Source organism: Passer montanus, unplaced genomic scaffold, assembly GCF_014805655.1.
Source record: "Passer montanus isolate IOZ18808 unplaced genomic scaffold, ASM1480565v1 scaffold69, whole genome shotgun sequence".
NCBI lineage: Eukaryota > Metazoa > Chordata > Aves > Passeriformes > Passeridae > Passer > Passer montanus.
The window spans coordinates 3,665,044-3,689,709 of record NW_024372036.1 but is presented as its reverse complement, the minus strand read 5'-3'; the positions used below and the strand labels follow the sequence as shown (position 1 = coordinate 3,689,709).

Here is a 24,666-nt window from a genome sequence, read left to right as displayed (position 1 = left end):
GGAAAAAAAAAAATCTCAAAGCTAATGAAGACACAATTTAGAGAAAATGGAACTGTGGGATTAGAGGGTTATCAAACAGTTTTCACTTGATTATAAATCCAGTGATAACTGATGTTGCATACTAATCTTTAAAGGAAACATAAGAGAACAATGCATTTATTAATTTATTACCCCTCCTCAGAAATTAAAGTGGTAACCCGAATTCAAAGTTCCCAGATTAGAGGGTTATCAAACAGTTTTCACTTGATTATAAATCCAGTGATAACTGATGTTGCATACTAATCTTTAAAGGAAACATAAGAGAACAATGCATTTATTACCCCTCCTCAGAAATTTAAGTGGTAACCCGAATTCAAAGTTCCCTTTAGAGCAAGTTCCAGTTTAGGACTGTGAGTGAAGGTAGCAGAGACACCTGTGAGTACCTGGTCCATATATTGTCAGTGCATTTCTTGCTCTGCTTTTCTCTTTACACAAGAACACAGGAAAAGCACAGTAATTTCTGTAAGTAGCCACGTGGTCAAAATGGCCTTACCAGCATCAAGCTGCATGGAGTGAGCAGAATGGTGAGGGAGGTATTTAAACAATCTGACATCAGGGAAAGGCAGATGCCCAGCAAACAGTGGCATCACTTCCATGTGCACTTTGTGAGTTGCTCGAGGTGCTACAGGCATGGAAATCACTCCAGAGCTTTTTCCACAGACTGCCCAGTTACTGCTGTTGTCAACAACTGCAAGAATAAAAACAAAACAAGAAAACACTATGAATTTCTTCTGTGATAAATGGAGAACCCTCAGGATAGTTTTACAGCACTTTGAAAATCTGCATTTTAGCAACATCTAAAAGCCCACCAGCTTTTATGTGTGAAGAGCTGGGCAAGGTAAGAAAACAGCCCTACACAGAAGGGACCACAGTTGGGCCTCAAGCATGTATCCATTAAAACATTTCTATTCCTCTGGAAGGCAGATTAATGAGGAGAAAATAAAATATTCCCAGTCTAGCACAATGAAAACTGCTTTACTAAGCAGCTGTATCCACAATAAAGGAATTTATGCCATAGCAAGTCTGGCAAATGTCATTGTCAAGAAAAAATTAGGGGGAAATTTATTAAAATGCTTAAGAAAAATAGTCTTACCTTCATACATAAGTTTTGTTGTGCAATATCCATCTGATTCTGTTAATGCTTCATCTCTGTCAACCTCAGAGAGCTCAACAAGCCGGGTGATGGACACCTCTAAGGAGCAGAGTGAGCCTGTTTTACAGTACTCTGCATCCAGGGGTGGGAAGATTTCAGTTTTCACATGGTACAATGTCTGTCAGGAAGAAAACAGTGCTGTTGTCAAGAAAAAAGGGGTGTTTTATTTGTGTTTAAATTGAACTGGACAATGGGTACAGTATCAGCTTTACACATAACAGACACATCCTGTTAAATCTTCTTAATGCAAGAATCACTTATAAGCAATGTTAATTTTCTTGCTCAGTTTAATAAAATCATAGAACATGGAATCCTGGAATGCTGTGCAATAGTAGGGATCTCAAAGATCATCTGGTTCCAACCCACCTGCCATGGACAAAGACACCTTCCACTAGAACAAATCCAATTTGATTCAATCTATTTTTTATACCAGCAGTGAAAATATAATTTTTTCCTTCACTTCTGTACTTTAACACAGCCTTTCAATGCTCCTAAATGGACACCAATCTTGCTACTTAAACAATTTTTATCAGTTTCTTAGCTCCTCCCTTTACAGACACATCACTCAGGCTCTGAGTAATACAGAACTGCTTCATCCCTCCTCCTGTCATAGTCCCTGGAGTAACAGTGCCCACATCAAAGAACTGATTTTTAATTCCTGCAAAATTAAATTTCTACCAGAAAATCCCCACTGTTTCACACAGGTAGTTGTCTTTAAAAACTCCAGAAAGAAGCTGATAGAGGTGCCAAAAATGCTTGTTACATGGCAGTAGGCAAACACATGAAATGTTGCTGAATGCCAGTTTGTAACAAACAGGTAAAAAAACACTGAAAACAGACAAAAGGATTTAAAAAACAAGAGTCTTCTCATGATGCTGCTTTTTACCCAAGCATCACAAAGGGGAACACTGAGTTTAGAGATGAGAATAAATAATGTTGATAAAACTTCCTATTAAAGGAATTCTACCTAGCCTGTAAGCTTCCTAGCTGATCAAAGGAATAAAAAGTTTGTCCATAAAGGGGAAGAAGAATATTTCAGAGAATGGCCTAGAAAACCCTAAATATTTCATTAGAGGAATCATCTCAAGCACTGCAAAAAACTACTCAAATGCTTTCAACAGCAAAGATATTTTGGAAATTGCAATTTGCTTTGGAGAGCACAATCTTAAGCCAGCAGGGAAAAAGCAGCTCAGTAAGCTGCAGACAATCTCCATGGCACCAACCCAGGAAGGTGAAAACAGTAAAAAATGGAACACAATCAAGCACAAGTGTTACACCCCTCACCACATTTCTGTGGCAAGGATATGATTCCACTACATCAGATCAGGTGCAGCTCTGTCACTCACAAACTGATTTTCCAATGATTCTAAGTAGATATCAACCTCATGATATAAACAGAATTTTTCTAATATTGCTTGATTTTCCCTTTTGACTTCTTAGGAAACCATACTCAGTTAAGATATGCTACCCTATAATTTAGGGGAGTACTTACAAAAAAATTTTCCACTTGGAATTCGTAAGTGAACGGCTTCAAGATAAGAGACTGTTCTTCAGAGGTAGCTGGACAAAAGCTGACTGAAAACAGGCACTGCAAGGAGAGAGGAAGCTCTTTTGTCCACTTCAATTCCCATACAAAGAATATTGATTGCTTACTGTACACGACCTGAAAGAGAATGTTTAGAGTGTTAGCTGCTTCCTTCCTCTGAGAAAGAAGAGGAAATGCACACATGAATATTTTTGTCTCTTCTGACATTGGTACAGTTTATAGAAATAAGCTAAATAAATCATTAGGGAAATATAGAACAAAATGACTAACAGTGAATCTTTTTCAAAATGCAAATTTTTTTAAAAGGAAGGATCAATTTCACTATCACATTCAAATGTTTCAAAAAGAAACACTTCACATTCAGTAAAGTTCAATTTCATATTTTAAAATATTTTAATCAAAAGTCAAATTTAATAAAATTATGAATATGTTCTTACATACTTTTTCTAGGCACCAAGAATTAACAATTTAATATGTTCAGACAAGGCTGAAAGAAACGTCAAGATTGCCCAGGGAACTTGTGGATACCCCATCCCTGGAAGTGTTCAAGGCCAGGTTGGATGGGGCTCTGAGCATCCTGGTCTAGTGGAAGGTGTCCCTGCCCAGGGCAGGGGATTAAAACTTGCTCATCTTCAAACCCCCTTCCAAGCCAAACCAGTCTATAATTCTGTGGTAAGAAACTGTTCTGCAACTGAACTGGTTTACAGCTGTATTTAATTGGAAAACTGTCTCTACCTGATTTTTTTTTCCTAAAACCCAATGATAAACTGCAACCATAAGATGAATAAATGGAATAAATCAGCAAGTGAATTTTACCTGTTGAGATGCAGGGTTGAGAGGTACCAGCTGCAAATCTGTACACTCAGCAGAATTTTTTAGGCTGTAGTCTGAAAGCTGGAAACAGAGTTCTGACAAATTCTGTACGCAGACTTGCACATATTTCCTGAAAAATACAACAGGGTTTTTTCAATAAAAACTGAAGAGTTACATTGGAAGAGTCCATGTCCATAAAATAAGGCTGTAAAACATCCTCTTTCACATTAATTAAACAAAACCAAAGAACTACACACAAACAGGATAACTGGGTTCATTCTGTGGTCTTATTTCCAAAACCACAAATTTGTTTTATTGTCATGAAAGAACATGAGAGGAAATGCACAAGCTTCCAGGGGGAAGACAGTAAAAGCCCAACTTATATATTAAAAAAAAACAAACAACCTGCTATAAATATGCGTTATGGAACCTCATACAGCTCCATACTTTGTAAGAAGAAGGAAACAATAAATAAATAATGAGTACATTACCGTTTGCCAGCTGACAACAAGGAATGCTTGGCATTAAAGGGTATGCAGAATGTTAATGCAATAATAGTGGAGTAAATCGACCAAGGACAGTCAATGGTCACCTAAAGGAAAAAATGGAACACAGCTCTTATTTGCAATAGTCTGTGGCACAATGATTTTGCTTCTCTTCTCCTTTCTAAGTGAAACTTTTTTCATCAAGTGTCTATATCTAATGCATCAGGAGGGGAAGAAATAAACATTTTTTTTTTAAAAAAATCAGTCTGTAAAATCTAATCTGAAAAAATAACAGGTTTTTGTTTGCCTGTGAGTGGGATATGAAATCTCAAAGCAGCTTCTCCTCTAGGAACTGAATATCCAGTTCTAAAGACTATTAAAAAAAGGAAGAGGAATAGAAGAAAAAAAAGGACACTAACGGCATCTCTGACACCTTTACCCTGGTAAAGGTCAGTATCACATAAATTGCTGTAAGATCTATTATTTTAATGTCTTTATAATAATTTAATATATTAAATACAAGCTCAAAATATTTTTATAAATGCATTTAATGTATACTTGTTTTAATTTGAAGCAGCACACTTGACTTCATCTTTCCCATGAATCAGAAGCTGGAATTAAAAGACACAGGTACCTTCCATGCTTTATAAACTGTGTTAAAACACTAAATTCAGATTACTAGCCAAGGGAACAGTTGACAATTTATTAGCAACAGTGTCTATTTCTGCTTAAAATGTACAATAAATTTACAATTTCTTTACACTTTAACATTCTGTATTATTTTTGTATATGTATCTTTTGAAAGAAAATAAGTTCCAAACAAGCAAGTTCCCCCTCACCACCACTTCTATTTTGTGAAGTGTTTACCCCTGCAATAAAATACATTTCATAGCAAAAAAGTTAAGCTACATTTTACCTTTTGGTCTACAGTAGCCATGCAGTTGTCCTGTTTCTGCTTCTCTTTGTTTTTTCTGTGATTTTCTTTATTTGTAGTATTTTCCTTCTCCCCTGCAGATTCTGTGGCTGATGGCAAATACATGACTTCTAGTTCAAATTCAATCACATGGTAAGCAGGAGCCACTGGCAAGCTGATGCTTGTGATCTTCTCAGAGGACTGAATCCTTAATGATGACTCTGAGATCATTTCTACAGACGTGTAGAATGGGAAAAAAGAAAATAACAGAAAAATATGTAGTGCTATAACCACTTACCAGCAATGTTTACAAAAACAGCAATGAGAAACCATGTCAAAAAACTCCACAGTAACCTCTCCAAAGCAGCTATAATCTGCACCTGGCAAATATTTAACTTCCCAGGAGTAATACTCTATCCTTTAATGGCAGGAAGTTAACCACCACATTCCATGCAATAAAAGGCTCCTAATGTTCAGGAAAGAACTGAGTGGGCAATTTAACAACAAACTTCAAACCAGATAAAGGGCTATTTTAGCCCATCATAAGACTCTTATTCAAGTTTCTACAAAGTGAAAGCACCTTGTTAAGTCTCATCATTTCACTTCAAGCAACCTTGGACACACAGGCAGTAGGTTCACATGCCTTGTGGATTTCATCAATGAAAGTAAAATTGTCCAGCTGTGTTTGTCAAAGTTCATACTACTATTTAAGGGTGAAAATTTGAGACTGAAATACTCACTCAGTTGTAAATGCCTAAAATTGTTCTTAATAATGACTATTGACAAACGGTGTCAGTGTTCTTAATGCTGCAAGTATTAAGCTTCAGGATGACTGAACTTGCCAGCCTTTTAAAGAGGATTCCTTTCCAGTTGCTGGCTTACCCCTGGTGTTGGAGTAGATGACAGCCTTGCTCTCAGGGTGGTACAGGATGGGCATGGCATCGGCGTTGCTCAGCTGCAGAGTGTCCCCGCTCTTCATGGTGTAGTGACCTGTGGTCACTGTGAACTTCACCTTCTGGGGGATGCCAGCCAAAAGGCTTTCTGGAGCACAGAGCAGGAATTGTTAACAGATTCCAGCATGTGGTTACAATGCACTAGCTGTTAGCAGACAGCTGGTCACACACTAGGGTAACTTGATGTTATGAGACATTATTAAACCCAGCTGAGATAGAACTTGTGGGGAAACCACTTGTTTCAACTTGAGAGCTCATACCCACTGCATCCTGGATGGCTTAGATGAGCTGTCTCTCTAGCACAGATTTCAGTGAAATACAATAAACCCAAAGAATTTACTAAACTTTTGAAGTTCTCCAGGTTGCAGACAGCTCTGTGTTTTCACACTGTGATTCCAGTCACACCCACAAGCTGTATTTACATGATAGCACAAGAATGCCAGTGTGCACACAGAATCACAGCTATCAGCTTCATAAGGGCTCTGAATTTGATATATACCAAATATGCCTGTCCTTCCTTTGCCACACACTGCAACCTGGAAAACCAGCACAAAATTCACATTAACTCCTCAGCTGCCACACTCAGTAGCCTGAAAACAAATCACTATTATCTTCCATTTATAAAGTCTAGTAAACATTACAACAACTAGTGTTCAGCTGTCCCTGAAACCAGTGGATGCAGTCAGTATTCATTTTTAATAAGTTTATATCCTCTCTAGTAGAGAATCCCACTTCTTATTTCTTGTAAATATCAAAGGGACTCTAGCATTAAGTTTGGAGGAGTTTAGTTACAGAAAGGGAGAATACATACTGGAATGGGCTGCTCAGGGAGGGGGTCACTGTCTCTGGAGGTGTTTAAAGGGAAGACTGGATGGTCATGGGTGACAAGGTGGTGTTTGGCCATAGGTTGGACTCAAAAAGACCCAGAGGTCTTTTCCAGCCTAACTGATCCTGTGATCACAACCAGTAAGGAGCTCAGTCAATCACAAATGTAAATATTCACTTCTAGTCAGTGTGGCAGCTCAAATCACGCCTGATATTTCAGTGACAATGCACGTTCAAATCAAGGTTCAAAAGGGACATTATGTGTCCAGAGCCAAGCACTGGAATCAGTTGTCCAAAACAGGCCATCACTGGCAGGACATGATGATGGATAATTTGAAAAGCAAGGTTGTGTTTTAGACTCACAGGGCAGAGTAAGGCAAACTGAAGCCATGAAACACTTTCTCTAGTCCCACAGGAGCACAAGAGGAATCATCAAAGCAGCTTCAGCACAGCCACTGCACCTACCAGTCATGGGCTCCACTTTGAGCTGGGGCTCCTGGGAGTACACATCGTACTGCACGATGGGGTAGATGTGAAGAAGGACAAACTGCACCTTTCCCACTGAAGTGCACAGCTGCCTGAGCGTGTATGTCCCAGGTTCTTTGGCCTTGGAAGAAAAAGATGTGAATTTTTTTCTTAATTTTAAGAAAACACTTCTAGAACAAGCCCTCTACTAAAGAACAGCATGTTTCCGTCTCGTTTTTATCAGGTACATTGGGTTTGTAAATTAAAACTGCAGCTTTCAGAAAACTCAGTTTTCTGAGTAAATGCCAAGATTTACACAAAGCAGCACTTTTTGCCCCACTAAGATAGAAGCTCTATAGTGCTGTCTGATTCAAGAGAAAACATCATAATTAACAGTACTAATAATGAGGATAACTAATGTAGTAGCTATGCTGTCAATTTGTTACTTTGGGGTATGTTTTATCTTGTTTGTTGGTTGGTCCCCCCCAAAGTGCAACATACATGAAAAAACATTATTAAGTACCTAAACAACACCTGTGCTTATTTGGCTAATTCATGAAAACAATTATAAAATCCTACAGCATTTATATAAGGCACAGTTTTCAGCTCCAGCTATTGATTTCACACATTCCCCACCACACATCCTGAGTCAATGTTTACAAGAAAGTAACACATACATATTTAATTTCCTACTCTTCCCATACCCTGAGTAATGGGATTCTGGATGTTTCTCGATAAGATTAAAAACAAAAGCAAGTCTGTAACACCTTCTAGTATATTTATTCTTGATTCCATTTGCTCTTAGGAACTGCTATGGAATGGGAAGTGTTTTCTTTTTTTCATGTGCCACTTTCCAAGTGTAATACATAAATACCAATGCTGGGTAGAATTAAATAAGTCTACAAGTTATGGAGTAAAGCTGTACCAACTCAACAGTCAAACTCATGCAGTTATTTACATGGCAAATCCAGACTGAAATTCAGTATTATGCATTCTGACATTAAAGTCACTACCTTTTAGCCCTAAAAAAACCAGAAAAGCACGAGTAAAGTAATACATAATATACACATACTTTAAATCTTAGCATGGGATGGCAATATTGGTCTAAAGAATTTAGACAACACTTTTTTATCTCTTTTAAGACTTGGAAAAAATTGGAAGATTGCTGTCAGCATAAATAATGTTAATCACCAGTGTAAGGTCTACAGAAATGATCAAACTCCCTCTGGGGTCATAGAAGCACAGTCATTCCTCTTCCTGCAGAAGTGGTGCAATTAAGCATTACTTTAAGAAAATCCAGAAAACAAGTTGTCAGCAGTTTCTATCCTCTGGCCAGCTGTGTAATCCAGTAGAAGTGACACAGTGTATTACTACAATGATAATGGATTTTTAGTAAATATTTTGTAAATACTGCAGCTCAAATCTAGAGAAGATTTCATTGTTTTATCTAATAATACACTGTTAAAAATATAATATGCTCAGATTTTCCCTTAAAGGAAAGGTACATCATGCCTTAAACAACTATATTGTGGGATTCACACTGAGCAGTCTTCCCATGCAAAGTTATTTTCTTGAAAGGAAGTTGGGAAAATAGTAAAGTTATGAAAATAAGGCTGTCCATCCTCCAGTGGCCACCAGATTCACAGCAGAACCAGACAAATTCAAAGCAGAGCTCTATCTAGCTTTTCATTCCATCTCTTCTCCTGGTGTATCCAATTGCATCCTGATCCCACTAACCCCAAATGCCAGCTCAGTGCAGTCCCTAACAGCTCTCTTCTAGTAATAGTCTTCCATCTGAAATCCACTTTTACATACATGTGAATTCATTTTACAGAATATGACATTTCCAGTCACCAAGGCCTCTGGTCCAAACCCCATTAACCCGTCCCAATCCTTTGAAAGGATAAGACAGCTCAGAAATTAGGTCAGTGGGTAGTTCAAATGACTGCATTGCCATTCCACAGATGATAACTAGTAAGTAATAAGTTAGTTAACTTAGATGATGACTAATGGGGACAGTTTTAATTCTAACATCGTCTAAATTCAAGTACTTGTAGCTGATTTCAACTTCTTGCAGTCAGGTTTACTACATCCCCCAAGTGAAAAATTATTCTACCACCCTCTGCAGAGAAGAAAAGGCTGTCAACCAAATTTAACCACATGATCACTTACTGAATGGCTGGAAAAAGAATTCACATCAACGCTTTTAGATGTTATTCTGAGTAACCTCAACAGCACAGGCAGACTTCATGAGCAGTACATCATGCTGTATATGAATTTATCAGTTCAGTTTTTGGCAGCAATAGTCAAGATGTTTAAAATAGGTTTAGGAAGACTGACTCAAATGATTTCAAGGAGAAGAGTCATCTGTATGCTTTAGCATAAACAGAACAGCATGCTTTCAAGAGAAGTGATGGTGGAGAACAACAAAAAGCAGCAAGGGGAATGGATGATCCAAGTGTAACAGGAAGCAATACCTGTATATGTAACAACAGGCACCGCTCACCAGCACAACACTCTTCCTCAGCCAGCATTTCTAGTTTCTCTGCCACAAGCTACAAAAACATACCTGAATACTGAACGTTATTTTATTGTCCCCTGGTTCCAGAGTCAAGTTGCTGCACTTCAAGACGTGAGCCCCATCCTCCAAAGTGAGCCCCGAGGGCACGTCCAGGGAGCTGCTGCTCTCCTGCCGCCGCAGCAGCATGTGCGCGTTCTTGCAGATGATCCCTGCTGTGTTCAACGAGTTGTCCGAGGGGCTCCTCTCGTACATTTCAGCCAGCTCCAGGGCTGGCAGGCTGTTTCTGGACAAAGGCAAGCCTGTAATTTCACTTGGGAAGCTGATGACGCCGTTGGAAGTTTTGTGCTTGGTGAGCCACTCGGCTGTTTTCCTGTAGCTGTTCTTCTCGATGCTGAAGTGAACGTGGATGGCAACCTGGTCCACCTGCACAGGGATGGGCATTTGGCTCAGCAAAGTCAACTCGATGGACAACTTTCCACCCACGTGGACAACAGCATTTGGAGGGTCAAAATGCAGAGTTTTCAGCTGGGCAAAGGAGTGCATAGGCAGTATAACCTTTTGACCTGGAAAGATAAAAAACAGGGATTTTATTATTCTTCAGAGCAGCTGGAAATGAGCAAAATTTTTCTCTTAAAAATTCAATCCCTAGAATTAAATGGATCAATGACTTTTCAACAGTTAATTATTTCACAACAAATCACTGCTTTCCAATTTTTTTATCTTGCATGAGAGTTAAAAGATGCTGAGATTTGTTTTACTTAGACTACAATTGTTTTACTTAGACTACAATTGTTTACTTAGACTACAATTTCCAGTACCAGGCTATTAAAAACAACTGAATTAAGAGAGATTGTCCAAGCAGAAGCTGAACATTTCACTACTACAGAACACAGTAGCATTAAGTGACCAACTTCCCAGAGCTTGCATAAGTTTAAGAAACTAATAATCAGACTGGTGCCTTGAGCCAGCAGCTCTGCTATGCAAGGGGTTTTCATTCTCTTTTCTACATCCCAAAAACCCTAAAGAAGTACCTAAAATTAATTGAGAATCAAGTCTAAAGTAGCATATTACTTATGGTACAACAAATCATTAAGAAAAAAAATTCTGCATAAAAATAAGCAGTCTTCAGATCTACAAGAAGTATTCCATGTTAATTGGATTTGATTAATATCTGATAAGAAGATATTACTGAAGCAGCATGAAGAATAAAGAGAGGAAACAGAATAGACAAAAAAATAAGCTGCAAGTGGATGCTTATAACATCCACTTTTGATGTACCATCCAAAAAATGGATCACAGAGCTGCCACTTGCATGCCAGCATTGAGAGACAAGGATAGGTTAGGAATTGAAAAAACTCAACACACAATAAATTATGGGCTGTTAAAGCAGAGAAACATAACTGAAGGAAAACAAAGACTTTGTAGTAGTCAGGATGAAAATATTAATTACCCTTTCATCTTTAACTATTCTTCATTAGAGCAGATTTATAAATGTTTTGGAAAATACAAGTTCAGAAATTACACACAAAATAATTAAGCCAATCAGAAAAAGCCTCCCCATCTACCTTTAGGGAACAAGCAGTCTGGAGAAGCTGAAGTTTTAAGACCCAGACTCACCTTGGTTCTCTGCTTGCTGATTGGTAAAATCTAGTATTTCTTGGCAGAATCTCTTGCGTTCCTCTTCTGTTAGGTGATTATCACCAGCTAAAAGGCTGCTTGTTTGGAGATAACTAATGAAGTTAAGGAAACAGGAGATAGAAACCCACAACAATTACAAATTTGACTGAAAACAAGACAAGTACTGCTTTTCTGAGCTTTAGAGGCAAGACCTGCTGTTACCATCTCTGCACTTTTCCACTAGAAAAGAAAAAATGGAAGATTTACCATCATCTGAGAGTATTGCAGAATCTCAATACTTCTGAAGCAGACCTACTAAAAATATGATCCATTATTAACCAGTGCAATCTTGCCTCATCTAAAAAGATTCATGAGCATAGAAAAATCATTATTTGACAATAATCCATGCAGTGTGCAAGTTAAAGATACAGTGTCTTGCATCACAGTGGCCAACATTTAGCACTAAATAATCTTGAGTATTCTATTTTATTCCAATTTACCTGGCTGAGAATCTGCCAGCTGTTACAGGATCACTTACCATAACTAAATCACAAGATTCTTTATAATTTTAAGTGCTGGAGATATAAATGATCACTTGAATATTTAGCTAAGAATGCAATATTACTGGCTCAGATTCCTTATGAGCATTTGCATTGAAGCAGAAAAATTTAAGAGTGTTTAAAAGTAATGTCAGAATATTTTGTAAATACTGCAGCTCAAATCTAGAAAAGCTTTCATTATTTTATTTAATAATAAATTTGCAAAGGAGGCTGACATGTACAATGTGTCTTGATCTAAAAGCACACAAACCAACAAATAATCAACACAACAGAACAACCCCCAAAATACACTTTATGTTATCAAATAACTCAGCTGTCTCAGTTCAGACTCAGAATGTCTGTTAAATAAAAGTTAGAGATATGTCAGAAAAATAATCCCAAGCATTATTTTTCCTGTTTTGATTGTCCTGGCTCTGCCTGTTAGAGGATACTTTTCTATCTGCCCAAGCTGCTTCTGACACTCAGCCAGCTGCTTCCTTGTGTGTGTGACCAGCAGTGCCCAGCCCTCAGCAAGGTAGGTTTTCAGTGCTCCTTGAAGATACACCTCTGCCTTCTGGGGACCTTTCTTCCTCCTTGGAAAACGAAAAAATGAGCACAGAGCAATGTAAGAACCTTTGCAGCCAGGAAAACTCCCTGCATCTTTTCTCGAAGTGCTGATGGGGGAGGAACACTGCAAGTAAGTGCAGGACAAACTGCAGTGAACCATTATTGATCTTGAATTTTCTTGTAACAGATCAAGATATGGGCCTTCCTTGTTGCAATTCACTTCAGCAAGTAGAAATGCAATTAATGTCATTATTCCATATGCAGATCTATCCCAAGTCAGAGCAAATGAAGTGAAGGAAGCTCCCACAAATGAAACAAAAGCCACCCAATGCTTCTGACAGTTAACAAAATTTTTCTTACTAAAAAAATTTAAAGCAGAAGAATACTTCAATGAAAATTTTGTCACCACACAGCAGTTCCATGGCAGTCTTTAACCCTAAGATTACTCCCTCTAGTGAAAATTTAAATTAATTTGGGAGAATCTGTTGCAATGTAGAGATCAGACTTAAGTGAATATCAGTGGGAAGCAAGCCCCAACATATTTTCCAAAAGAAACCACTTATGACTCCCAAATTCTACTAAATAAGAAAAACAAAATGACACTGAAAAATGCAGGAAGTTTTCTCAGTAGATTTGAACAGCAGGGATAAAAACAAAACAAAAAAGAAAGTGGAAACCAGGAATCAAATCACTGTTTTACAGGAGGGGAAACAACCACTTTGCAATTATAACCTCAAATATGAAATGGATTACTCTCCAAAGACATGTTTCCTTTTTTTAGATAGATGCAGTTCATATATGTAGTTATGGTAACAACTGCATTTACTATATCTTGCTTGCTAAGGAGGCCTCTGACTTGTTTCAAAGTTTACAGTTATCTTTCCCAGCCTTTTCTCCCCAGAAGAAAGGATCAAGCTGAAGAACACAGGCAGTTAAAGGTAAGAGTACAAAATCATGAGGTGAGAATTAAGGTTGATAAAAGAGATTGCTGATTTGGTTTTTTTCCCTGAAAGAGGGTTTGTTTGCATTTAAAAAAATACTTTTTAAAATGCCTGTTTAATAATAGCACATCTTCCTTAGGGATAATATTCAACCTTTCCAAAGGCAATGCATTTAGGACATTTTAAAGAGTCATTTACATATAAAACTCTGCCAAGTCCTTTCCCACAAGCTTAGCTGAGCGAATTCTTCCAATATTTGTGTACATTTCAATGGTGGCATGGGACAGATCCTGTATAAAAGAAAATAAACCATTATAAGCTTTATGTATTTTTTATGGCAGCTGTATGATTATTTCACACAAACTCATAGCCAGAGACAAAGTTACTGCAACAAAATGCCCAGAATGAGTCACTGAGCACAAAATACACAGCAGTTTGTAACAGGTCACCTTCACTCCCCCTGAAGCTGGTCATATCCCAGATCTGTGAATGCTAACTTAGAATAATTATTTTCACATTCACGAGAGTGCCTTAAAGGAATTTTGCTTGCATTCCCAAACTGAAGTTTATCCCTCATCTTTAAGCTTAATCTCCAATGCAGCCACAATGTCCAAGTGTCACCTTCCTCCCTTTGCCCTAAGCTTTAACAACAGCAGCAAACCTTTCTCACAAAATTAGCAGTTACAAGACACGCACTGTGTTCAACCACCCAACTTCTTTCAAAAGTCCATAATAAACTTTGGCCAGATATGTAAAAATATAAAAAAAAAATCACATCTTGACAGGATAAAGGGAAATTGCTTCAAACTGAGAAGATTTTTTTAAATGCAAATAAATTATCTTATCTGAGGTCCATTAAGTTTTAACTAACTCTGTGTTCTTGTCCACTGAATACAGGACAAGATTAAATAAGGACATACATAAAATGTATATATTTACATGACAACTACACAGAAAACCATCTTTTAGTGTGCATCTGATATCTGAATTTCCACTGCATAAAAGTCCAGTCATAAATACAAAGAGAAATGGCAATTCCTCTGGCAAACACTACAGACCCCACATAGTTTCTTAAATTTAGGAAGTTACTGCTGAGCTTAGCAGAGATCTTCAGGTGCAAGTTGGAACTGAACAGGTAAGAGAAGCTGGCAACTCTCAAGATTTTAATTCTGATCCAGCTACACAACTAGTCCTATACACAAATGAAGAATAAAAGTGAAACCCAGTATCTTCAGACAAAATGTTTTGAGATTTTTTCTTTTGATAAAACTTTGTAAAATTGAGTATCACATAGTTTCCATGTTTCAAAAAAAGTATTAAATTTTCCTTCAAGTTTTCTACAGAAAACCTTATTGGCCATATGCAAATAGGAGAAATTTTAAAGGAAAATTATTTAAGGAAAAAAAAAAACCAAGCAAAATTGGTTGGGAAAAAACAAGCAAGCAAACAAACAAACAAAAAAACCCAACAAAAATTGTAAAACCAAGCCCTCAAAAAGAAAACACATTCTTGTGACAGTCAAAAGTTTTTTGTTTTATTTAACAATCTTCTATTTGAAAAACAAAACCAGCAAAATTAAAAAACCTGAAATCATTACAATGGCTCCTCAGTAGGGGAGCTGTCAGGAAATAAAGATGCACAACATTAGAATCCTCATTATGCATCAGTCTATGCCAGGTACAACCCTATTACCCACAGAAGTCGCACAGTTTATATATTATTTTTTTAAAAATCAACAGTATAACTTTAATCATGTAATACTCATTGCAAAATGCAAGGCCAAACCATTTAAAAGGAAGCTGAATTCTCACATCAATATAAATGGCAATTCCTCTGGCAAACACTACAGACCCCACATAGTTTCTTAAATTTAGGAAGTTACTGCTGAGCTTAGCAGAGATCTTCAGGTGCAAGTTGGAACTGAACAGGTAAGAGAAGCTGGCAACTCTCAAGATTTTAATTCTGATCCAGCTACACAACTAGTCCTATACACAAATGAAGAATAAAAGTGAAACCCAGTATCTTCAGACAAAATGTTTTGAGATTTTTTCTTTTGATAAAACTTTGTAAAATTGAGTATCACATAGTTTCCATGTTTCAAAAAAAGTATTAAATTTTCCTTCAAGTTTTCTACAGAAAACCTTATTGGCCATATGCAAATAGGAGAAATTTTAAAGGAAAATTATTTAAGGAAAAAAAAAAACAAGCAAAATTGGTTGGGAAAAAACAAACAAGCAAACAAACAAACAAAAAAAACCCAACAAAAATTGTAAAACCAAGCCCTCAAAAAGAAAACACATTCTTGTGACAGTCAAGAGTTTTTTGTTTTATTTAACAATCTTCTATTTGAAAAACAAAACCAGCAAAATTAAAAAACCTGAAATCATTACAATGGCTCCTCAGTAGGGGAGCTGTCAGGAAATAAAGATGCACAACATTAGAATCCTCATTATGCATCAGTCTATGCCAGGTACAACCCTATTACCCACAGAAGTCACACAGTTTATATATTATTTTTTTAAAAATCAACAGTATAACTTTAATCATGTAATACTCATTGCAAAATGCAAGGCCAAACCATTTAAAAGGAAGCTGAATTCACACATCAATATTCTTCTGGGTGAGAGCCAGTTAATTCTGAGTTTGGGATAGCAGAACATGACAGCCATGACATTGGCTTTTTTAATATCTAAGTATACATACCCACAGATAATAACCTCCAGCTCATAACTGTAAATATTAAAGTTAATGCAAACATTTGAAACTTGGGGCCCCTACAGGGTTCCAGCTGTTAAACAAATCAGCCTTGTTGTGTTCAGTGTGCAAGAAATTACCTTTGCTACCAGAACATGGAAATACAAATTTATGTTCTCAATGTATCTTCTCAGGTTTGAACCTTGGCCCTATTTAATCTACAGTGCAAACACACACAAAACTAATATAAATAACCAAGGCTCATACTTACTAAGTAGTGTTTTTCAAAAGCTTCCACAGATGATAAGGCCTCTTTGAGTTTCTTGTAAGGGCTCTGTGATGCATTGGCTTTGGGAAAAAGCAGGACAAGAGCTGTTAACTTACATTCTGAGAACAGCATCCCCCCACAGCCCTTCCCTGCTTTTTCTCCAGTAGGAAGTGGAGAGAAAATGAAAAACTAGTATCACTTTGCAGCTCCAGGTGCAGGTTATCTATCTGCACACAATCAAGGGTGCTTCATGTGTTTTTCCAATAATTTTATTTTAAATATTTGTCTGAAAGCATTAAGAACTTAATTCAAATTAGTGCTGTTCAAGATAAATCACCTAAATGTTGATAAGTGGAACATCTATGGAAAAACATACTTGCAACAGTAAGGAGATGCACTGGTAGTTTGAAATACTAAATAGACATTAAAAGAACTTGCAAGAGAAAAAGTTCTATCAATATCTGGGTGTATGTAGGGATACTTGAAAATTTGTATTATTGATGTACTTCTATGCTATGCATTTCAGACAGTGTCAGCTGTTGAAGGAATTCCACCACTCCTGGCAGTACCTGTTTCAGGGCGCTCTGCTCCCAGCCCTGCCAGCAGATCCACAGTCCTGTTAAGGTCTTCTGAATTGGGTCCCTTCTCTGACACAAGTCCACACAGGTAACCCAGAGATTTTAACTGTAAGAGAAGCCAGATGCTTGCTTTCAACAGGCTGTAAAATCAATATAAAACTCCTCTTGTTCTATTACATCGTTCCATTTTCATTGCTTTCATATTATGCTGCTTATAGGATCTCAAAATTAACTGTTATTCTCAAAATATACAGTAACTTATTAAGGAATTAAACTGCATATAAGTTACTGACTCAAATATTGAAACATGTGCTCACACATGGAGATCCCTACATGCACAACAGTTAATCTGAATAAATCCTTCTGGTTTTCAACACAAACACAAACAAAGCTTGAGATGTTCAGCAGTTATGACCAAAGATTATTTCTAATAGCTGTGTCTGTATTTTTGAAACCTGCATAATCAAGAAAAGCAGGCAAGTCTGCAGTACAATGATTAGGCAGCTTGCAAATTCACCTGAAGTTTTGTATTCAGATGAAAACCTTCCTGAAAAAGAGATTAGCACAGCTAACAGTGTTAACAGAATTAATTACCAAAAAACTCCTTCCAGACAGCAGCTGGTGGCTCAACACCCAGAATATTGTCTTAAAGAAGCCTTATCTATTGGCCATTTGGTTAATTTGCTTAGAAAACTCAATCAACTACAGAGGTAAGCCTGCAAAGGAATAAAGGTCTCAGCTTGTCACATAAAAATGGGGATGGATAAGAACCTTTTTTTTTAAATTTATTTTAAGCTCCATTTAATTTTGTCACTAGTTGCTAAACTTCTTCAGTCAGTTTCACCTTACTGCTACTAATTATCCTAAAGTTCTTCCCTTTACCCTTTTGTTAGAAAAATGATGGAAGGGAAGAACATTTCCAGCTCATGTTGGAGCTTATTTTCCCTAGAAACAGGTAAGGAGAATGGGAAGAATCTGATGAACCAATTGCCATTTTAAACAATTCTTTGCTTCCTTTATTCTTATCTCCACCCCCCCTTTTTTTTTTAGCAATAACTCTTCAAGGTGAAATTTCATTTCCCTGCTTTTGTAATAAAACAAGGACCTCAAGGGCTCAATTACAGGATTATTAAGTCTACTGAAACATGAGCAAACTATAATTAAAATAAAGAGCAAATAATCTATAGGCTATGCAAACAAAAGGGTGAGTCCTCAAAAGATGCTGGTCTTCAAAAACATCCAGAGATACCACAGTAGACTATTTCAATAGTTTCTGGAGTTTACCTTCTTTCTAAAATATTTTTTTAGCAGTGGAAAGCAGTAGCAACCTCAAACATCACCTCCATCATAGGAACAGAGTAAGTGGAACTTGAAACATGATGTCTCATCTAGACTACACTCAAGACAATGTACAGGACCCAGTATTAAATTCCACAATAAAAAGGAGAAAATCTTTTCCAGGGAAACAAATATTCAATTTCAACATTGTAATACCAACACAACATTCACTCACCTTCTCCGTGGCATAGCTCCACAGGCCAACTGTGTGGGAAACATTTGCATCTATTTGAGCCCTATCACAGCAGCCTTCTATTCTCTGTAAGACTTCCAAGCAACTCAAAAACACCCAGCAATCCAAAGCTCCAGGAGGAACCGAGACCTGGAGATGAAGAGATAAAATTAACTGGGAAATAAACTATCATCAGATGAGAAAATACTTCAACAAAAGTACTTTTCTTGATACAACACAGCAAAACCTCTTGGAAGAGTTTACTCTCAGAATACACAAAGCACAGCCTTACTCTTGCTGCCTCCTGAGTAATTTATATATATTAGTTCATGAAACATATTAACTAGATTTGATACATTCATCAAGATGCAAGAGAAGGAAAGGAAGACTAATAGGTCTTGGAAAAATTCCAGAAGTCTGAAAACCCAGCTTAAGGAAAACAGAGTTAGGAAAAATTTCTGTAAATAGACTACTACTTTCCTAAGGAGACATCAGTTCTAACTGAGATGGAAATGAAAAGTATAAAGCAGTGTTAAAATCCTGGAAAAAACAAATTAGTCTCTAAGATTTCTTCACAAAAATAAGCTTATTTATTGAAGGATAACGCCTCTGTCATGGATAATTAATTTTAAAAATGGAAATGAAAACAAACAAAGGAACACAAAAAGAGAAAGAGAAAGACAACAGAGTCTGATACTAAAATATTTTCAAGAATTAAGATAAAGATGAGCATAACTAAAGACATGGAATATAGACACAATAATGGTGTTTCAAAATCCTGTTCATAACCCATGAAGAAAATGTTCCTTTTAGAAAGACTATAAAAGTCCTAACACCCATAATAAACTAAGAGACTAATGGGATTGGAAAGTCCAAAGTATGAGCACAATGAACTTGAAGAAATAATAAAGATCCAAATTCTGAAAGAATTTTCAGGAATACAGAGATCCTAAGAAGAGAGTAGTTTAGATTTCTGCTGTGTGTTCAGTGGTGTCAAGCCACGTTGAGAGGTTTGCCAGCATTAAGAAGGATCACAACAGGGATAAGTACAAGCTGTGCACAATTAAGTGTCACTGTCTCACAGTCAGAACAATGCATTCAGTTTGGATCACCACAGCAAGACTGGAACAGCAGAAATAAGAGAGAGTGCAGAGGAAAAATCCAAACATTGGAGGCAGAGGACAGACCTGGGATGCAGCAGAAGGGGAACCACAGGAAGTGCCTTCAGAGATCTAGAAGGCTACACTTTGGAACTTAAAAAAAAACCAAAAAAAACCAAACAAATAAAAAAACCCCACAAAATGCACACAAAAAGAATACTATCTGTGGGAATTACACATTAGTTTAAGAACACATGAAGGTGCCAGCAAAGCATCTGAAGCAGATTTGCAGTTTTTAAATGCAGATGAACAGATGGAACTTACTACCACGATGTCAGACAGGCAAAAGTTAGCAGCTGCTGTTATAATGGCACAGATAAAACTAACACAGCACCCATGGGATGAGGACATGGGGAAACCACAAATATTCAGAAATAATCTCTTCTTTTTGTTACAGAGAATTAGTCTGCATAACAGCATAATAACCACTCTGCCTTATTTGTGTCAATACAACACTGCTATAGATTTAAATTATGGGAGTTACAGTTCAACAGATTGGTAATAAATCCATAAAAGAAGCAGGTAAGTGACTGCTAGTTTAGAGAGTAACTTTCCAGGTGAAGACTAAAACACTTTAACTAAACAGATTTGGTTCCCAGATGTGATATCTCAGAATTTCTTGCCAAAGACATCCTCATGATGACACAATCAGCTGCAGCACAATTGTTCTTACACCATCATTTTGATAACTCCCAGCCAGCCCTTACTGAATGCTGGTCACCGACAACTAAACTTGAGAGATCTCACTGGATGAAATAATTCACATAATGGAACAGATGACACTGACTCACTTCCAACAGCTTGAGCTCCTGCACACAGTTGTGAAGAAGCTCCAGTGCTCTCTGGGAAACCTCCCAAGGCCTCTGCAGGAAGATTAACAAGGTGCACTGCCTGGAGAACAGGTAACTGCGCAGGTCCAGCAGCGTCGCCTCCTGGTTCTGGATCAGCTCTCTCTTCTCCATGTCTATTGGCTTCCGCAGGATTAAACCATTCCAGCTCCTCACTGGCTGGCAAAAAAACGTCAGCCAGTTTGCACCATCTAAGTAAACAAAGTTAATATCCAAGAATCAACCTCTGCTTTCTAGGAAAGCCTCTTCATCCTCCCTCCAGAGGCTGTGAGCTGCCTTAGTCCTTCCCATGTTTATCCTGTGGATAAATGACTTAATGTCTTAGCTTCAAAAAGCAAACCAAAAAACCACCAGAACTTCCACAGCGAGGTAAGATAACTTAATTTCACATTCATTTCCCATAGGCATTTTGTATTCATTGTATGTTTGTTATCACTATAGTGGCAACCAGTTTCTAATTTATTTATTAGCAATTAAGCCTACCTGAAATTCAAAACAAACAAGCTGTATTTGCTTAAGTATTTCTCACTCATCCAGCATGGATGGATGTGCCCCCACTTCCAGGTATTGCATTGGGTTCAGTCAGCACAAATCTATTTCACTGCAATTAATCCTGCACTGTATTTTCACCAGATTCATAAAACATATCTGATTAAAGCTGTTATATAACAGCATGTGCTTTAGCTCATTAAAATAGTTTAAAGCTATTTGATACTTCTTGTACAGTAATTTTTCTCAAAAATGAAGTTAAATCTTCTGTAGTGCAGATTAAGCACCTATTTCTATTAAGTTTTGCAGTGGTTACCAAACATCTTGTGTAATTTGAGGCAACACAGAATGCACTTTTCCAGGAAGCTCTTTACTGAAAAACCTAGCAGTGAGCTGTAAAAACAGCAGCTGTATCTCAGCCAGATCAATACTTGTGTCATTTCATAGTTTAGGGCTCTGGTTGTAACAATCGTCCCATTAGAGCAAAACACAGGTTTTCATTAAAAATTGCTTCTAAGCCTCACAGAGAAGACACAGAATTTTGGTAAGACTGTAACTGATGGACACTTGTGTTTGCACACAGCATAAAACAAGAGCACAAACTGCCTGGTGCAGCCTCCCTGGGACTGCCCAAAGCACAGGGCTGCTCAGCACAGTGAAGGAATTCACACACACATTTATTTCACATTTCAGACACTTACCACCAGCCCCAAAGTTGACAACGTACTGAGAGAACAAGGCATCCAGCTCATCATACTGCACCAGGGCATCCTCAAACTGCTGCAGCATCTCAAAGACAAAGGCCAGCTCTTCCTTTTGGCACACAAGCAATACAGGAAACATGTTACTGACATTATTCATGTCTGTATTACAGCCTGTCCTCATCCATCCACAGAGCTCCAGGAACTACTTTTTCTAATTTTCATTTCACACATATAAGAAAAACCTGCCATTGGAGCTGATTTCTTCCCAACACAGGAAGGTCCATAAAAGAAGATCAAATCATGCAGCTCTGCCAGTAAATTCTGATGTGTATCCAGATCCTGATTCACTACAAGATATTGCTCATAGATCTATTAAAAGTTTGAAATTCATTTATTTATTATAAATAAATAAATGCTGAAGACTCATCTCCCATATTAGTACTGATAATTTCCCCTCAGTTTACACCATGAAAGCATCAATTGCAGTGCATCATAAAAGGGTTTTTTGTACACAAAGCCAAACTGCTAAGTAGAAAAGACTTCAAAATAAGATATATCCTATGTAAAAGACAGCACATGCAGTCAAAGGAGACACGAGGATGCAGTGGAGATCAACATTGTACAGTGACCAGAAGGAATCAAGACCTTTAATGTTATCAAACAAGAGGTTCTTGCTTTTCTCTAAACCAGCTAAAACAAAACTGTATTTGTAACTACATAAAAAATAAAATTCATGGCACTCTCTATATGGATTACTTCAAAATAGACACTTTTCTAAACATCACCTCCATAAATACTGATAACAATCTGAACAAAGAAAACAGCAGCATTCACATGAAATACCAATTGTGAGTTTGAGTGTTATGCACAGTAATGGGACATTTACCCCAAATTCAAGATCAACTACTAAAACAGTTTCTAGATGCAATTCATTTGCTTCAGTTGAGGTTCATAAAATTTTGACAGGCCTGAAGAGATTCTGCTTTTTTAACAGCAGGAAACTGTATTACTGCATTAACTGTGTTAAAAGGTAACTCAAACCTGCTGCAAACAGGATCCAAAAATACTGCTTTTAAACCAGTCTCCATAATTCCTGCCTCAGCCCTCAAAGAATGATCAGAACATTAAAAGTACCAGAAGTCCAACCACAACAAAAAGGCACCATTTTTAAAACTAGGACTCAAGTATTTTCCTCAATATCAACAGACTTTTACCTGGACCATGAAATACTCGCAGAAGCTCCATCCTGGCTCAGTCCTTTTCTCTCTCAGAGTTCTCATGTCATCTTCAAACTTGCCTAAGTTTTTGGTAAAGGACATGAGAAGCAATGTCCTGAGTTTGGTCAGGAAGGCATTCCAAGATTCCTGAGAACGGGAAGAGTCTTTCAAAGGGTCAGAGAGTACCACACATCTGTAAAGAGATTGATAAAACCCTATTTGAGGAGGAAAACACATAATTCACATATAAATGCCCAGCTCAATACTGTGCATTCCTGACAAATTTAGAATGAACAATATTTAGTTTTTCATTCCACATTAATCAGAGGGAAAAAAAAAACAAGATGAGGGTCATGTTTGTTTGGAGGCAGCTATGTTGGGGTTTTGGTTTTTTGTTTAGGTTGGGGCTTGGTAGCTTTTAAAAAACTTTGTCATGTGATATAGTTTATGAGAAGAGTTAAGTCTTTTACCCAGATTGAGTACTCTAAAGCTTTTTTTCTTTTCAGCAAATAATGGATACATTATTCTAACTACTTAAATATAAGTAATGCTGTAGCTAACCTAGAAAAGAAAAGTCTGCCTAGCAATACAAATCAGCAGAACAGCAAATATAGCTACTCCTGGTAAAGATTATACAAAATAGAAATCAGATCTATTTGATCACATATAGTCAGCCTTTCCTAGCTCACTTGAAATAATCATCCATAATAGATTATTGAAATGCCTCAATCTGTTTTACACATCCTATGTGTTAAAACTTCCTTTGCTTTTCTCAGAAAATAAACAGACCCCATTAATTTACAATAAATTGACTTTTTTCAGAGCATCTTCCTTCCTCAGTTTTTCTATCACAATTTATTAACATCCAAAAAAATAGTGATATCTCTAAAGACAGGAAAATTTCTCATGCAAGTAAAACACTATTTCTGATCAGAAAATCCTAATTTGTTTGCCTAAATGAAAGCAAGAACAGTTTCACACATTCATTACTATTTCCTTAGAATAAAAACATCTGAATAAACTGGCCTTTTGTCAATTATCTCAGAGTGGAAAGGTGATTAAGTGAACAACAGAAAGTACAATGGCAAAAAATAACCCCTATGGGCTTCATATTCCCTACTCACCTCACTCCCACTACCTGCAACTCTGGTAAGACTTTTGCAAGCACCTAAGCAAACAAAAAACCCTGAAGGTCTAAAAGCTGATTAACATCACACTGTTCCTCTTAAACCTCTCTAAGCCAGGAGGAGATACTTGAAATCTATTTGACACACATTTCAAAGCTGCCACAAACCCAGGAAAACTGAACATTAAATTTCTCCCTTTATTCTTTGTGCCAGCCTCCTTCAAAGCACAGATCTCACAGAGCCACCAGTCTGAATGCTGGACAACAAGGGCAGTCTTTAAATGAGCAAGAAATGTCTTGCATATGGAGCTGAGTTTATAAATCAGCACTCTGGTCAAAAGATGAAAACGTTTGCAAGCCCAAGAATGCTCACCTGTCACTTTGCTTGTTGCAGAAGTCATTCCTTATTTTATCTACTATAGAGGTTCGGGGAAGGATATTGGTTTTGTTCTTTTTCTTGGCATCACTCTCAACCACCACAATCAGCCAGTCCACTGAGCTGTGAGCTTTGAGAACGTTCTGCCACTTGGTGATGTCATCCTTGACTGTGGTTTTGTACACTTCCGTGTCCTGGGATGAGAAGTGGTGAATCATCAAATCAAACAGACATTCTGAACAATTTCAAAAGGCAACTTTTGTTCCAAAAGAAGGCAAACAGAAAGACATATCAAATGGAATTAGTGACAGTAAGTTCA

General features: G+C 37.3%; 1 protein-coding gene across 1 annotated transcript in view; it reads right to left on the bottom strand.

Annotated features, from left to right (window-relative positions):
- Nucleotides 1-24,666, bottom strand: part of TRAPPC10 (trafficking protein particle complex subunit 10) — a 38,865-nt gene that overhangs the window by 2,727 nt on the left and 11,472 nt on the right. The window contains exons 4-22 of the mRNA XM_039729422.1: nt 24,345-24,541; nt 22,843-23,038; nt 21,626-21,737; nt 20,379-20,626; nt 18,431-18,577; nt 16,909-17,023; nt 16,343-16,419; nt 13,576-13,667; nt 12,322-12,462; nt 11,331-11,443; nt 9,762-10,276; nt 7,193-7,334; nt 5,832-5,990; nt 4,953-5,182; nt 4,043-4,143; nt 3,555-3,681; nt 2,685-2,855; nt 1,133-1,310; nt 533-727 (exon numbers count right to left, since the gene is read on the bottom strand). Coding sequence (XP_039585356.1) covers nt 533-727; nt 1,133-1,310; nt 2,685-2,855; nt 3,555-3,681; nt 4,043-4,143; nt 4,953-5,182; nt 5,832-5,990; nt 7,193-7,334; nt 9,762-10,276; nt 11,331-11,443; nt 12,322-12,462; nt 13,576-13,667; nt 16,343-16,419; nt 16,909-17,023; nt 18,431-18,577; nt 20,379-20,626; nt 21,626-21,737; nt 22,843-23,038; nt 24,345-24,541 — 3,256 coding nt within the window. The remainder of the gene's footprint in view (nt 1-532; nt 728-1,132; nt 1,311-2,684; nt 2,856-3,554; nt 3,682-4,042; nt 4,144-4,952; nt 5,183-5,831; nt 5,991-7,192; nt 7,335-9,761; nt 10,277-11,330; nt 11,444-12,321; nt 12,463-13,575; nt 13,668-16,342; nt 16,420-16,908; nt 17,024-18,430; nt 18,578-20,378; nt 20,627-21,625; nt 21,738-22,842; nt 23,039-24,344; nt 24,542-24,666) is intronic.